The sequence below is a fragment of the Gopherus evgoodei genome, chromosome 7, assembly GCF_007399415.2.
Source record: "Gopherus evgoodei ecotype Sinaloan lineage chromosome 7, rGopEvg1_v1.p, whole genome shotgun sequence".
NCBI classification, from domain to species: domain Eukaryota; kingdom Metazoa; phylum Chordata; order Testudines; family Testudinidae; genus Gopherus; species Gopherus evgoodei.
Genome location: NC_044328.1, coordinates 81561945 through 81577749, shown reverse-complemented (window position 1 = coordinate 81577749; position 15805 = coordinate 81561945). Strand labels below are relative to the sequence as shown.

The window sequence follows — 15805 nt, the reverse complement described above, 5'->3', positions numbered from 1 at the left end:
CTAGGTGACCTCCTGAGGTCCCTTCCAATCCAGATATTCTATGATTCTATGAGGGGGAGCAGTCCCATCTGCCCCAGACGGGGCCCCTGCAGGGCAGGTGGCAGGCAGGGGAAGCCCTGGGTGTTGGGGCTGGGAGAGCATCTCTCATTTGCCCCTTAGCAGGGGTGCTGCCGGGCCCTACCTCCATGCGCTGGCCGACCTCCACAAAGGCACAGGTGGGGTGGAAGGCGCCTGTGCCACAGGCATACAGGTGGGTGCGGTTGTACAGGTGCAGGATCTTAATGAAGTTCATACACTCGGCCTGAAAGACAGGGGTGTGGGGAGCTGGGAGTGAGGGGGTGGGGCCTGGCAGGGGGCGTGTTCCCTGCTGTGCCCCCATAGCTGGCACCACCCTGGTCCACACTTTGCCCAGCTCTCTGTGGGCTCCCCGCTATCTGTCCTTCTGGGCAGGGCAGCGGCTGCCCCGGACCCACTGCTCCCCCTGCCCCCCCCAGGATACAGCTCACAGGGCTGAGACCAGAGCGACAGACCCCTTGGGGTTTCTGGGTGGGTTTGGCCAACAACATGTCTGAGCCCAGGGCTCCAGCCGGCCCCCTGGCCCCTCTGCTCTGGCCCCTGGAATGCAAGGTCCAAGCGCTGGGATCCATGGCCAGGAGTTGGAGGCTGGGATGTTTGCTCCCTGCCTCGCCTCTGGGGGTGCTAGTGTCCCTGGCCAACAGGATCTCATTGCAGCACGGCCCAAAGACTGCTCACCCCCGGCACCTGTCTCAGAAACACACTGAATTCCCAGCAGCCCCAGCCTGCCTAGCAGGGGCACTGTGGTGAGTGGGGCAGGAATGCTGGTTGTGGGGGAGCTCCTGCCACACACAAGAAGCCCCCAGGCCAAGGCCTCCCACACGTGGACTCATACACCAGGGCAAATGGCAATGGGAATCCAGGCTGGTCCTTCCCCTCTGCGGTTGCCCTGAGCCATTCCAGGGGCACAAGGATCCAGGCTGGTCCCCCCCAGGTCCCCTGGAGCTGCCCCCAGGGAAGAGGGGCCTCGCCTGTATCACTGCCCCCCTGGCCTGGCCCGGGCAGTGATTCACTGTTCCCAGGCGTGTGCACAGGGATGTTCCATCCCAGCCCTGAGTCACCTGGGCCTGGTGCCTGGTGAGCGGCAGGGCCTGCCCGTCTGGAATTGCCATCTCAGGCAGGCACTGGCCCGGCTGGGGCATGACCCCAGCCCCCACGAGCCAGGCCAGGGGGAGAAGGGCACTGCTCCTGGAGCGGGGGGGGGGCACCAGGTGCTGCCCCAGTCTCTCCTGCTTGGCTAATAGCTGCAGGCGGGACAGATCAGGGCACTAGGCCATGGCACAGATGGTGCCACCCAGGGCCTGGGCACATATGTCTGAGCCTCCACTAGTTGCCACTTATCATGGCCATGTTGGTGCCGTGGGCAGGGCTGTGGCGCCAGGAGAGGGCGCTGTCAGGAGATCCTCACATGACTCAGAGTGAGGGTCTGACAGCTCCTGGAAAATGAGTAACACTAATGAGAACACAAGGGAAGGGAACACCTGGGCTGGGCACCCCCACTCTACACTTCCAGTCTGGAGCTGAGCTGATATTGCAGTCCTGGACCCCTTCTCTGCTGCCCCCCAGCTCTGCCAGTGTCCTCAATCCTGACCCGCAGTCCCCAGCTTGCCCAGTCCAGAGATCTGCCAACAGCTCTGCCGTGCTCCTCCTCAATCCTGACCTGCAGCCCCTGGCTCCCCCCACAGCCCTGCTGATGCTCCTCACTCCCGACCCACAGCCCCCTGCTGTCCTAGCCCTGGGCTCCCCCAGCTCTGCTGGTGCTCCTCACTTCCGACAACTATCCCCAGCTGCAGGGGGTGGGGGAGCACAGGGCCCCAGCCAGCCCCGGAAGCTGGATCTGGCCCCAGGGACCCTGGCAGAAGGCAGAGCCGAGCGGGAGCAGAAGCACTTGCAAGGCTACTCCTGTCCAGCATCTCCTCTAGGGGCAGCAACTGGGTAAACAGTGGGGCCAGGACTAGCAGGGGCCAGTCAAAGCCCCTAGACAAACAGCCTCAGGCTGCTTGTTTGCTGCCCTTTCGCCCCAATGCAGGAGCCAGACTCAGTGCTGCCGATAGGAAACCAGATGGGAGTGAAGTTGCCATGGCCATGTCCAGCCAGACCAGTGTGCCATGCAGCACCACCCTACCCCTCCTGCCACCCACCCCCAGCCTTGCCCTGCCCTGGTCCCTCCAGCCACCCGCCTGGCCCCCTCCTGCCACCTGGTGTGACGAACTGGGAATGTTCTTAATGTTTTCTCTGAGTACTGTATTGGTGCCTCAGTGTCCCCATGGCAGTTCTTAAGTATCTGGCAGAGCAAAGGGCCAGTGCACCTAAATGCCTGGCACTCTGTCTCCTAGCAACTGATGGCCTGGGCCCCTCCCCTGCAAAGGTGCCAACTGAAGGTGTTGGAGACAAAGAGATCAGGTGACCTCCTGGCCTTGGAAAGGAGCTGAGCAGAGGAGGAGGGGCTGGAGGGGGTTGTTAGGCTGGAGCTGGCTGGGGACGAGGAGTGAAGTGCAGACGTGGGGGTCTGGCTCACTGCCCCCCAGAATGGACCCAGCCGAGGGGTCCGGTTCGCGGTACCTGCAAGCTCTGTTTTAAACCCTGTTCCTATCATCGAATAAACCTCTGTTTTACTGGCTGGCTGAGAGTCACGTCTGACTGCAAAGTGGGGATGCAGGACTCTGTGGCTTCCCCAGGACCCCGCTGGGGCGGGCTCGCTGGGGGAAGCGCACGGAAGGGCAGAGGATGCTGAATGCTCCAAGGAGAGACCCAGGAGATGATGACGCATGAGCTTCTTGCCCTGAACAAGTCTGCTCCAAGGGAGAGGAGGCTCCCCAAAGTCCTGACTGGCTTGGTAGGGAGCAGTTCCAGAGCATCGCCCGGTGACTCCGTGACAACTGGCCCCAGCCCCGCCCAGGCCCCTCCTGCCACCTGCCTGCCCCTGTCCAGCCCCCTCCTGCCACCCATCCGCAGACCTGCCCTGAGTCGTCCTGCCGCCCGCCCCCCAGCCCCGGGCCCTCCTGCTGCCTGCCCTCAACCCTGCCTGGTCACCTCCTGCCCCTAGTCCTGCCTCCTGCTCCCACCCTGCTTGGGCCCCTCCTGCCACCTGCCCCTAGCCCTGCCTGCCCCTTCCCACCCTGCCTGGGCCCCTCCTGCCACCTGGCTGCCCTCAGCCTGCCCCTGCCCGGGGCCCTCTTGCCTCCCACCTGGTTGGATTGAGGGACACCAGCAGAGGGAGCTAGGGAAATATTATCCCCATTTCACGGTGGGAAACTGAGGCCCAGAGGGAGGCAGCGACTAGCCCAAGGTCCCTGGGAGGAGCCTAGGCTGCAAAAACTCCTCGATCTCCTTCACCTCCCTCCCAGCTCAGCACAGAGACAGCCACCCACCCACCCATCCATCCAGAGGACACATCCTGCCTGCACAATGCCACCAGGCATTCCAGAGTGCACTGGGGCAGGAAAACACAAAGCATCCCTCGGGGAGCGCCTGGGACTGTGACCCACACCCCTGCTCCAGGCGGGGGACCCTCAGACCAGCACATCTGCTCTGAACGCCACCCCCGCCCAAGCCCGGCAGACAGTCCCAGCACTTGCCCAGCCAGGCAAACAATCGGCCCTTGTTTCTACCAGCCACTTGATTGATGAACTGGGGGGAGGAAGGGGTAGCACTCGTCAGTAGCTGGTACTGGGGCCTTGGGGAGGATCCCGGGATCCCCTCCCCCTCTGCTGGGCATGGCCAAGGCTCTGAAGAGCAAAGTTTGTGCTGGAAAGTGGCAGGCAGGTGTCCAGCTGGGAAGGGGTTAAATGCTCAATAAACAGTCACTTGCGCACCCCCCCCATCCCCACCCCATAGGAGCTCAGCCTCTAACTGCTGTGGGGCTGGGATTTCACCCAGCATCTTCCCAGCTGCCTGGATCAGCCTTCCCACCTCAGGCTTCCCTGGATCTGATCCTGCCTGGGCCCGATCCAGCCTGGGACCAGCCTTGCAGCAATTGGCCCCTGGGGGATCTCTCAGCTCAGGGGGACTCGACACCCATGACGTGTCCCGCAGCCTGCTGACTGCTCACTGCTGCCCCCCTGCATCAGTGCACTGATCTCCCCTTTGGCCAGGACTACTTCCCAACCCCCGGACAGTTCCCAGCAGCCTGCCAGGATGTTTCTTCCCTCCTCCCTCCAGCCCAGGGGGCTCCCCAAAGAGACCTTGGCCCCCCAGCAGTGCTGTGCCTCCCCACACCCCCTGCAGGCCCCGCTGCTGTGTGCTAGCGGCTCTGGGAACCCCCCACTACCTGAGCCAGGGGCAGGTCCTGGCACCCAGGCCTTGTCTATCTCCAGAGAGGGCAGTGGCCCGGTGAGAGTGGGGCAAGGTCCCCAGATGGCAAGGCCTATGCTGCCCAATAAGAACAGAAAGGCTGGTGGGCAGCTTCTGGCTTGGCCCTCCGAGTGCCAAGGCAAGGGGGCAGGGAAAAACCCATTTTGCCCCCCAGGGACTCACCCCTGCCCAATGGGGACCAAGAACCTCCCTTTGTGGGGATCAGTGGAAGGGGGGCCGTGTCACTCTCAGCCCCACAGGGGCCCCTCCCAAAAGCACGCTGGCTGGGCCACTTTGGGTGCCTTGGCATCGCCCAGTCTTTGAAGCCCTTCACCGTTGGGGCTTGCAGAACCATTGAGGGCAGTGGCCTCAGCCCGTGGCAGCCTGCTCACTCCATGCTGTCCATGTGCCCCTTGGCCAGCCCCCTGCGAGTCAGATGTGGTCTCATCCCAGCCTGTCACGGGACCCCAGGCAGCCTGTGGCCAAGAGATCTGGGCTCCGCAAGGCCCCACACCCTGCCTCGGAGCAGGAGAGATACGAACAGGGTGTCCCGTCTCCACTGAATGGTGGGCAGACCCCAAACACTTCAGGTTTGACCCTCCCCAACACATTTGGCTCCCATGGGGCAGTGCTGGGCTGGGCTGCCCACTCTTTGCACTGGGCACCACACAGGATACCCCCAAACAGACCAGTGCAGGGAAGGGCGGTTGGAGCAGGGCTCCATCGCTGCGACAAGGCGCTGTGGGGAGCCGCTCCAAGGTGCCCAACTCAAAGGCCAGGCTAGAAACCCCTGCAGGGCATGGGGGGCTGGCAACCCCTTCACAGCCAGCAGGGGCACTCCGGGGTCAGTGGGGAGGCCTGCCCACCCCCCGAGTTAAATCACCCCTAGCTCAGCCAGGCTGGAGCACTTACATTGATGTCTTTGCCGGCCCAGTTGCATTCCTCCCTCCACTCCACAGGCGCTGGCCAGTAGATCTGCGGGAAGAGAGCGGAACAGATCAGGGAGAGGCATCTCCCTCTCCCCCCATGGACCCCTCAATCCCAGCCCACAGCCCCCTGCCAGCCCAGCCCCGAGTTCCTGCATGAACTGTGGTGCTGGGCTCGGGGGTGGGGGGGGAATCAGCCTGCGGAGCATGAGGCCGAGACCCTCCCAACTCAGTTCACACCAGGAACTGAGGGGCAGCATCCCTGGAGGCGGAACAAGGCCCCTGCCCTGACAATGTGCCCCATCATGCCCCATGCAGAGGGGCTCCCAATTCCCCACTCTATCCCATGCCCTGGGACAGCAGCAGCCAGAGCAGCCTGGGGACATGGGTCGAGCGTGCCAGTCCTCAGGGTCTCTTTGGGCAGGGCTGTGCCTGCCCAGCTGAGCACCGGCACACTCAAGACATGTAACGCAAGCTGCACAGCGTCCTGGGAGCAGGGGCTCCTCCAGCAGCTGTTGTGGGGACGCAGGGTCTCAGCAGCGAAGGCATCAGCCGCCCCCCCGCGGCGTTCAAGCCGGAAGGTTGCTATGGGCTATTTCACAAGGGAGGCGAGGTGGCTGGAATGCTGGCAATGTTGCCTCCCAAGTGGGTGCCTCTGCCCACTGCCCCTCCCCCCAGTGGGTGCCTGGATCCCTCCACCCTCCGCTGTGCAGCCCTGTCACCTTCTTGTCCTGCTTGCTGATGTTGTCCAGGCTCAGGGAGGCCAGGTGGTTCTTGCCGCCAACGAAGAGCCGACCCCGCTCCTCGTCCAGGAGCAGTGCCTCATAGCAGCAGGAGCGCTCCAGCCCATAGGTGCGCAGCCCATGACGCACTTTTAACTCTGCGGGGAGACATGGGGGCTGGGATCAGGCCCGCTCTGCCCTGGCTCTCAGCTTCTCTCAGGGATCAGAGGCCAAGGGAATGGAATGCAAAGACCCTGGGCCTGGGTCCTCAAAGGTATTTAGACTCCCACCCTCCCATGAGAGTTAGGCACCCCTGTGGATCTGAGCCTTGGAGATGGCCAGTGTCAGAGATGCCAGCACAGGCCCAGAGAACAGCGCCATCCCAAACCCCATGCGCACATCATCTGGTTCCTGGCACCTGCCACACAGGATTTGCCCTGGTTGCCACCACGGTCAGTTTCGAACAGTGCTCGGGGCCCAATTTTTCAGAGCAGGGCAGCCAGCATGCAGCCATGGGCACCGCCCCTCTGAGAGCTGGGCCACCAGGGGTGTGCCTCCGCTGCAGTAAAAGAGTTGCACTGCGGCCGGGGCTGGCCTGGGGCAGCTGGTTTGGGCTTGGGCTTGGGCTGCGGGGCTGGAAAATTGCGGTGTAGGCATTTGGGCTGGCTCTGAGACTCCACCAAGGGGGTGGATCTCAGAAACTGGGCTCCAGCTGGAGCCTGAATGTCACACTGCTTTTAGTCCTGTGAGCCTGAGCCAGCTGATCTGGGCTCTAAGTTATCACAGTGTGGACATAGCCAAGGACACTGTCACAAGTGGGAAAAGAACCCAGGAATCCTGACTTCCAGTCCCCTGCTTTAAACACAAGACACTACTCCCCTCCCTGAGCCAGGAATAGAACCCAGGAGTCCTGGTCCTCAGCCCCCACCCCCATTCTAACCCATCCTATCAGACCTCCTTCCCCCCCAGGAATAGAGCCCAGGAATCCTGACCCCCAGTCCCCTACTCTAACCACTGGTGGATTGCTCTCTTCGGAGTGAAATAAACACGGCGGATGCCCATTAGGGCTGCTGCCCTCCCAAAGTTCTGGGGGTTCCAATGGGATCAGAGACATCACCCCCATTTCTGGTGCTTTTCCAACTCTGACAATTGGGGAAGAGACCCAGGAAAAAAGTCTCTTGCACATGAGTTGTGTGGGAGCCAGACCAGCCCTCTGGAAGCTTTGGAATGAGCACTGTGCTGCTATGGGGCCAGGCAGCACCCTCTGACTGGCAATGAATATGGGGACATTGCTCCCCGGGAATGAACATTAACCCACTGAGCCCACCTCCCCAGCGATATGTGCACCACCAGAAGGTGACACTGTCACACCGCTGGAGTCGGCATCAGCAGGTGTTGATGTCAAGGCTTCTGATTGTTTTCTCTGAGTGTGCGAGCAAGTTTTGAGTCTTGGGAAGACATGAGTTGTAGTAATACAGGGGTCCGCGTAGAGGTAGCTTGAGCAGAAGAGTGTGTGAGCAGGAAGAGAGAGGGTCTGCTCTAACTGGAGTCACTTCTAAAGGCTGAGCTGCTCTTGGGAGCCGAGCGCTGCCCTTGGGCTGAGATCGCTGGGAGAAGGGACTGCCCTGCATGCTGTATGACCATCTCTGTTCAAAGACTGGGGCATGCACGTAAACAAGTCACCCTAACAACACAACCAATGCTCCGTGTCACTAATTTCTCCTCCACTAGGAAGGTGACCCCATTTCCCTCCCAGGGACAGAACCAGGAGTCCTGACTTCCAGCTGCCCTGCTCTAACTACTAGATCCCACTCCCCTCCCAATGCTAGAGATAGAATCCAGGAGTCCTCCCAACGTCCACCCCCACGCTCTAACCACTAGACCCCATTCCCTTCCCAGAGGGCAGACCCAACAACACTCATGTCACCCGAAGAGTTAATGTTTCCCATTTAGCCCCCGCTGTTCTCCATAGGATCTCATACCGCAGGCTGTGTGCAGCTCAGGCACGCTGGGGCTGGTAATGTCTGCAGGCCGGCCCGCAGCCCCAGAGCTGTACTTAGTCCATGCCTGAGGCAGCACTGAAGAGGTTAATACAGAGGCTGGAGTCCTGGATTAGGGAGTACAGGGCCAAGCCAGCTGTCTCCTGGCAGGATTAAATGCCAGGGCAGGCAGAGGCTGTGGAATTAGCCCTGGATTTGGTCCCAGTGCTGCCAACACTGGCACTGCTGTTCCCCAGCGCTAGCCAGCTAAGTCTCCTGCAGAAGGAATTAAGCCTTCAGGGCCAGGTGCCCCATAAGTAATGCTGACTGGTGTCAGGATACCCAGGGACCACGGCATTGGTGAGAGGGCTTCCCTGCCCAGCAGGCACTTGGGCACAGTGCTGTGCCTTAGGGAAGCAGTTAGAGGCCCCATTGTGCCAGACCCTGAGCAAGAGTCAGTCCCCAGCACTCACAATCTAAATAGACTGGGGAGGAGAAACTGAGGCACTGAGCAGGACTGGACACCAGTGGCTCTGAATGCATGGGGCACCCCAGCACAGAGAACCCCCAGATCCCTGTGGGGGGGGCAGTCAGCTGGATGCCATGATCCCAGAAGATGGGGTGTGGCAGCTGTGCACCTCACAGCCCTGCTCAGCCTGCCCTGGCTGGGGCAATCTAGGAAATGGGCAGAGGGTGCATGGGGTGAAGGGGGTGCCCAGGGGCTGCTGCTTCCCTCTGCATCCCTGGCTCGTCCCTGGATCCTCTGTCCTGGCACCCCCTCCCCCTGCCAGCTTCACCACGTCAGCAGCAGCACAGCACAACCGGCTGTTCCCCAGAGAAGAGGCCCTTTCTCTGCCCCACAGTGCCTGGTCTGCTGGCCACCGCAGGAACAAAAGGGCCATTGTGGGGAGGCGAGGGAGAGCAGCTTGCAGGGGACCGGCTGCCTGTGCCAGAGGAGCCTGCAGGGACCACACAGCCCAGCATGGCTCAGGGGCCAGAGCCTAGCCAGGTCTCTGCCCTCTCCCCCGCAGCACCAGTTCACCCCCTCTCTGCCCCCTCTCCCACCCCCACCCTGCCAGCTCACCCCACATCCGCCTCCCCTGCGGCACCAGCCCACCTGCTCTCTCCCCCTCCCTCACTGAGCCAGCTCACCCCATATCCTCCTCCCCTGCAGCAACAGCCCCTCCCCTTCCCCCATGGCTCCCTGCCCCTCCCCCGCTGCCAGGCCACCCCCCCCCCATCGGTCCGTCCATCCCCCCTACTCCATGTCCCCTCCCCTGCTCCCAGGCTACCCCTTCCTGCCTCCTCCCCCACTGTGCCAGCACATCCCTCCCTGCGCTCTAACCCGTTCTTGCTGCTGCACCAGCCCAGGCCTTGCCTGCACCCCCGCAGCCTCTCCTGCCGTCCAGGACCCTGGAGCCAGCCTAAGGAGGAGAGGACTCAATGCAGTGGCGAGGAAGGGCACACAGGGAGGAACCTGTGCCTAGGATCCCACTGCCTCTCGTGGCTTTACCTTTTGCACAAGGTGGGCAGGTTCCCGCTGCTGCCAGCACACGAGGGCCTCTCAGCGCTAACTGGCCCCACGGCCTCTCAGCGCTAACTGGCCAGGAGAGCGAAGCCAGGCCGGTCAGTTTCACATTCCTCTCTAGTCAGTATGGCTGGGAGGGACCACAAGCTACCCCCAGGCTCTGGAGCTGGGGGCCAGCACAGCACTGCTGGCTAGGCATGGACTCGCACTGCCTGGCTGCCCACGGGCTAGCCCAGCTAGGTCTCCTCCCAGTGGGGAGACACAGCCCCAGCTGCAAGTATGAGGGACCCTCAGCCTGGCCGCCATGGCCCCTGGCCAGCAGCGGGACACCTGGGAACAAGGCACTGCTGCTCCCCGAGCTGGGCCCACTTCTGAAGTGGGGATGGGGGTGCGGGTTCAATCCAGGGGTCAGTGACACGCTGCTGAAACCTGGTGTGAAAGTAACGCAGTGGATACAGGAACTGGGAGCAAACACACTTCAGTGGGACTGGGGACACTGACAGCCAGCACCCCTGCCCGCATCCTACAGCGCCCCCTGCTGGGAGAGACTGAGGCCCCACAGCCAGTGCTCCTGCCCCACTCCCTGCAGCGCCCCCGACTGAGAGAGGCTGGGGCTGGAGAAGCCAGGAGCTCCCCCCATCTCACAATGAACCCTTCACCATCCCACGCTGGCCATTTCCCCTTTGGTTCAATCCCGCCTGACACCGGCTGCTCAGGGACTTGACTGGGAGCATTCAAGGACTGGCATCACGTGAGGTAACCCAGCAACCTCACGCTGCTGCTTAGCAACTATTCTGGAAACTGCTCAAAAGGCAGCTCCCTCCCCGCCCCCACATACCTCTTTAATGAGCTTCTGGCTGATGGACAAATTAGTGGAAAGGGCAAAGGCCTCTCGGAGGCCTCTGCTCTCAGTGCAGCAGCACCCTGCCACCGATTGCCCCAGCCACCTCATCTCCCAGGAGGGAGGACACAGAGCCCTGTTTTGGGCTGCACCCCAGCTCCTGTGTGCTGCCCTGGCCGTGGGAAGGGGTCAGAACTGGACTGATCTGCCCACTGGCAGGGTACCCTGGGGTGAGGGGTGCTCCCTAGCACAATGACCTCATGCCACCCTCCCTGGCAGCCCCCAGTGCGGGGAGGAGGGGGAAATCAGAGCAGTTCACAAGGGCATCAGAGCCCTCCCCAGCCCCCAAGGGCACCAGGGCCCGCACTGGCCCCTGAAGCCAAGAGGCGCCTCAGTGCCAAGGCCAGCGAGCACCAGGCCCCTTGGCATGCTGCGTGGGGGATCCGCACTGAGGCCAGGCACTGCTGCAGCCCAGCCCATTGCCGTGCCCAAGCTCCTGAAGCACCCTGGGCTCCTGGCGGAGCCGGGGTCAGCTGTCATGGGGCAGCAAGAGGCTGTCGGGAGCTGTGCCTGGGGTGGGTGGGAGGCAGGCTGCACAGCTTCCACTCATTCCACAGCATCACCCCCGTGAAGGCCTCTTTCTTCCTGCTGCTGAGAGGAGCCGGCTCCAGCCCTCCAGTCCCCTCCCCGGAGAGCTGGAGCAGCAGGGCCAGCCCCACCCCCACCTGCCCCAGGGGAGTCCTATAAGGAGCAAGAGGGGAAGATGTCTCCACCCCACAGTTGCTTGGGTTTGGGGCTTCCAGCAAGGGGACAAGGCTGCCTAAAGGGTAGGGGCTAGGGGACACCTGCTACCTCCCACCCCCGAACCCACGTCACATGGTCATTAACCCCTGGGAAATGCCGGGGGTCACTCGCACCTTGGGTGAATCAGAGAGCAGCGGCTCAGGACTACACTTCCCAAACCTGGGGCCAGCCAGTCCCCCGGCTCCAGGGCTGGATCAGAACTGGGGACCCAGAGATGAAAAGGTCCAGATCCCCTCCTCGAGCCAGCCAGCAACCGAGACATATACATGTCCCAGCAGGGCAGGGTGTACAGGCTGGGCTGGGGGTAACTCCCGTTCCTCTTGCTTTGAAAATGTAACCCTGAGACCTTCCAAAGATGGGGCAATCACAGGCTGGGGTGTGGGCAAAGGGGGAGTTCTCATCTCCTTGAGACGAAATCCGGATCCTACCTGAGAAGCTGGGGGGGAGAGGGGACAATGGGGGAGGTGACCCAAGTTATAGCCCTGCCCCCACCGCCAGACAGGAAGGCAACTGCTCCCCCAGCAACATCAACCATCCACAATGAATGGGGCGGGCCAGGCCCTCCAGCCAGGCTGCAGACATCCAACTCCCGGACTGGCCTGCAGCACCGACAGAGTTCACACGTGCGGGGACAGAGTGCTGTGGATGACTTGCTGCCTGCCCGTCGGCATTCCTGGGCCACCAAGGGGGATGCAGCATCTCTGCACCCCATGCTCTCTCTGCAGCGTCAGCTGGAGCCCCTGGCCCAGGTATGGAGCCGGCCCAGTGTCAGCCTGGCAGGGGTGAAGGGCACAACACACTGCCGGGCGGCCTGGCATGGCTGTAATAAGAATTCATTGCAAGCCCCCACCTGCCCAGGTTGGACAGAGCATTCGCTCCGTGTAGGTTGGCTCTGATCCCAGACAGAACCCCACAAGAAAGCCCTCCCAGTGCCATACACAGCTCAGCCCAAAGCCCCATAATCCCTCCCAGAACTCTGCCTGCTGGGGGTCACCCAGAGCCGGGGGCACCCGCATAAGCTGCAGCCAAGCCCTGGGGGCCGGATCCCCAGCTGGCACCAACTGGCATAGCTCTGCTGTAGTCACTGTACAGTTACCCCCGGCTCAGCCTGTTGGGGATCTAGCTCCCGAGGCTGCTGCTAGGAATCCAGCCTGAATACCGATCACCAAAGCCTGCAACAATGCCACTCCCTAATGCCACCCCACATGCTGCAGGGCATGGCAGGACAGCTATGAGAGGGCAGCTTTCGTTTCCAGGAAAATATACCTTCTTCTGTCTCTGGGACTGGAGGCTTTAACATACCATATTCACAAAACGTGGAGTCAGAACCTGATCCTGGTTACCCTGACCGAAATCCGGAGTAATTCCACTGGCTAGCTCAGGATTTGGACCTGCTGACGCAACAGAGATCAGAATATGGCCTCTACTTCTTGGCAGCCAGCGGAGCAACAGGATTTATGCAAGTGGCAGCTGATGGCAGAAACTGTCCTGCGAGGATCTGTCATTCATCACCGCGTCCCGTATTGTTTAACTTGGGCACACGTTTCTGGATACAGCTTGGATAAGATATGCCAAAAGGGTTCAGCGCGACCGCCCATCTCACAGGGTGCGGGGAGGTGCAACCCACCAGAGACACCTACTGATCCAACTGGGTCATTCACCCTCCCCTCCCCCTGAGGCCTGGTGGCAGGATGGGGATCCCACGGATCCGCGTGCTCCGGACGGGACCACTTTCCCCAGACAGCGCCTGGGCCACACTGCGCTTACCTTGGAAAGACAGTCTGAGCCTTGGGTGGGGGCCAGCCATCCTGCCCCATCCGCCCAGGATCCAGAGCAGCTGCAGCAGCAGTGCGAGGATCATGGTCACTTTTCCAGCTCCTCCGCAGGCTGGACTCTGAGCCTCAGACAGCTGGAAAGGCAGAGGAGCGAGAGAGACAGTGAGCTCAGATTACAGCCCCCTCCCCAAGGCGTGGGGGGGAGGGTGATTTCAGAGTCCGCCTCAGGGGAGGAGGAATGACCCTTGGCAAGACACACATTCCTCCTGCTCTCCCTGGAGTGGGGCAGGTGGCCGGGAGGGACTTGGGCCTGATCCATCCAACCCAAAGCCAGCAGCTGGAGGGGTTTCTGTTCTGGATTAGGGGCCAAGACGGAGACTCGCTCACCCTGCACCTTGTGCAGCTGTTTACACCCAGGCCAGCCCCTCTCTGATCCGGGTGCATTGGCACTCGCTTGGTAAACAGCAGGCAGCAGCGGCTCCAGGCACCAGCGCAGCAAGTGCATGCCTGGGGTGGCAAACCGGGAGGTGGGGCGGCCTGCCGTCCATCGTTAGGGCAACACTCAGGGAGCCTTCAGCGCCGTTTCTGCGGGAGGTGTGCTGGTTCCATGGCTTTGGTGGCAATATGGCTGTGGGTACGCCGAAGCCTCAGGACCAGGGACCTCCCGCAGGCAAGCCACCAAAGGCTGCCTGACTGCCATGCTTGGGGCAGCTAAAAAGCTAGAGCTGCCCCTGACAGCAGGTGGGTCGGATCTGGCACTGGAGCGTGCCCATGTGGCCTCCTGGCAGGATCTGCATCTGGCCTGCTGAGAACTGCCTCATCTGGGCTGGTAGCCCCCCTTGGGTTCTGCACATGTGGAGCCCAGCTGAGCTGGGCTTACGCGGAACCGACAAGGCTGAGCACTAAGGCTGGGCGGGGATTTTGTGACTCAGTGTGTTTTGTCAGAAGATGCCGATTCATTGAAACTGGAACTGTACCCGAAGCAGGGCTGGGCTCAGCCAATCTCCCAGCTCGGAAAAAAGTTTCAAAACTTGCCATCGGGTTGTTTTGACAGTTTTGAAATGAAAAATTCCAATGTGCTGGTTCAAAACCACTTTTCCTTTCTAAATTGAAGCAAACTAGACTAAAAACAAAGATTAAAAATGATGGAAACAGGGATGCAGGAGTGGAGGGGACCTCGAGAAGCCGTCAACTCCAGCCCCCTGCGCTAAGGCAGGACCAAGTAACCCTAGGCCAGCCCTGACAGGGGTTTGTCTGACCTGTCCTTAAAAACCTCCAGTGACAGGGATTCCACAACCTCCCTTCGAGGCCTGTTCCAGAGCTGAACTACTGTGATAGTTAGACAGTTTTTCCTAATATCGAACCCAAAATCGCACTTGCTGCAGCTTAAGCCCATTACTTTTTGTTGTACTGTCAGTGGCAACGGAGAACAATCTATCCTCATTCTCCTTATAACAGCCCTTAACGTAATGGAAGACTATTAACAGGTTCTCCCCTCTGGCTTCTTTTCTCAAGACTAAACATGTCCAGTTTTTTTAACCTTTCCTCACAGGTCAGGTTTTCTAACCCATTAATCATTTTTGTTGCTCTCCTGTGGGCCAGAACTGGACACTGTACTCCCGCTGGGGCCTCACCAGTGCCAAGTAGAGAGGGACAAGGAAATATTTTAAAGAAAACATTTCGATTGACCCAAAATGGAAAAAAATAAAGATAAAAAAATCAGTGTTTCAATTTGCAAATATTTCCGAGATTTCCACTTTTCCTCCTCACTCGATTGGGGGGAAAAATGTCAACTCTCAAAACTATTTGCGGGTTGAGGAAACTGCTTCCTGGCCAGCTGCTGTGAACCCCCCTTGCGAAGATCAGCTCAGTTACAACAGAGCAATTAGCAAGGCAGTGCCATCCAGCAGGCAGAGCAGGAGACAAGGGGTCAGGACACCTGGTTCTAATCCCAGCTCTACCATTGACGTACTGTGAGAGCCCAGGCAAGTCACTTCAATTCCTAGCCCTCAACTGTTTCGACGGTATGTTCTTTGGCCAGGGGCAGTCACTCATGACCCATTTGCACAGCACCTAACACAATAGGGCAAAATTGCAACGGGATTAACGTAGCAGCACTGAGAACTCCAGCATCTGACCTTGTATTAGCGACTTGGGCTGAGTTTATTTTTATTTATTTACATATTTGAATGTCAGCCACTTCTCAGCTGTCTCCTTTGAAGTAGGGCCTACAACAACAGCCAGGTTTTGTGTCGTTGAGTGCCCCCTGCTGGTTCCCCATGGCCAGCGCTGCTCCTTGTGCTGACTAAACGCAAACCAGCCAACAAAAGGTCTTTGCATTCCAAGCAGCGAGAGACAAAGAGACCAAGTCGGGAATGCAAATCTGCATTGCAGAAGTGGCTATGCAAAGGACAGTGGAAAACTGCCATGCAAAACCAAAGGGGATGATGAAACCTTTGTATTCCCCAAGGGAAATGCCACATCTGCAGATGGGCTGGAAGGAAGGAGTGAATCAGAGCAGAAAGACCCCTCTGTACCCACTTTGAGCTCAGTGGGGACCCCCAGAGCTAATGGAGAATCGCCATTGAAGGCACACAATCTAGGGCTTATGACATATAGGGGTGCAATTCTGATGTCATCCAGCAGAGGGCAATGGCGCACATATGCATTAGCCTCTTCATTACTGCATTATGGAGCTGCGACATCATTCAAGCTAAAGCCAGGAGCTTCCTGTCACAGCTCTGATTTGACACAAAGCAATCCCCTTGAAATCCCTCTCCACAATAGAATTCCACAGGGAGGTTGAGGGGTGGGGAGAGAGATCAGCAAAGATGTCTACACAGTAGGATTTAAAATTAGAAC

At 60.1% G+C, this 15805-nt stretch overlaps 1 protein-coding gene across 2 annotated transcripts in view; it reads right to left on the bottom strand.

Moving 5' to 3' along the window:
- Positions 1-15805, bottom strand: part of SEMA3B (semaphorin 3B) — a 44150-nt gene that overhangs the window by 13157 nt on the left and 15188 nt on the right. For both annotated transcript variants that reach the window (XM_030570697.1, XM_030570698.1), the window contains exons 2-5: positions 12936-13077; positions 6017-6174; positions 5281-5343; positions 182-301 (exon numbers count right to left, since the gene is read on the bottom strand). In XM_030570697.1, coding sequence (XP_030426557.1) covers positions 182-301; positions 5281-5343; positions 6017-6174; positions 12936-13029 — 435 coding nt within the window. In that variant the 5' untranslated portion in view covers positions 13030-13077. The remainder of the gene's footprint in view (positions 1-181; positions 302-5280; positions 5344-6016; positions 6175-12935; positions 13078-15805) is intronic.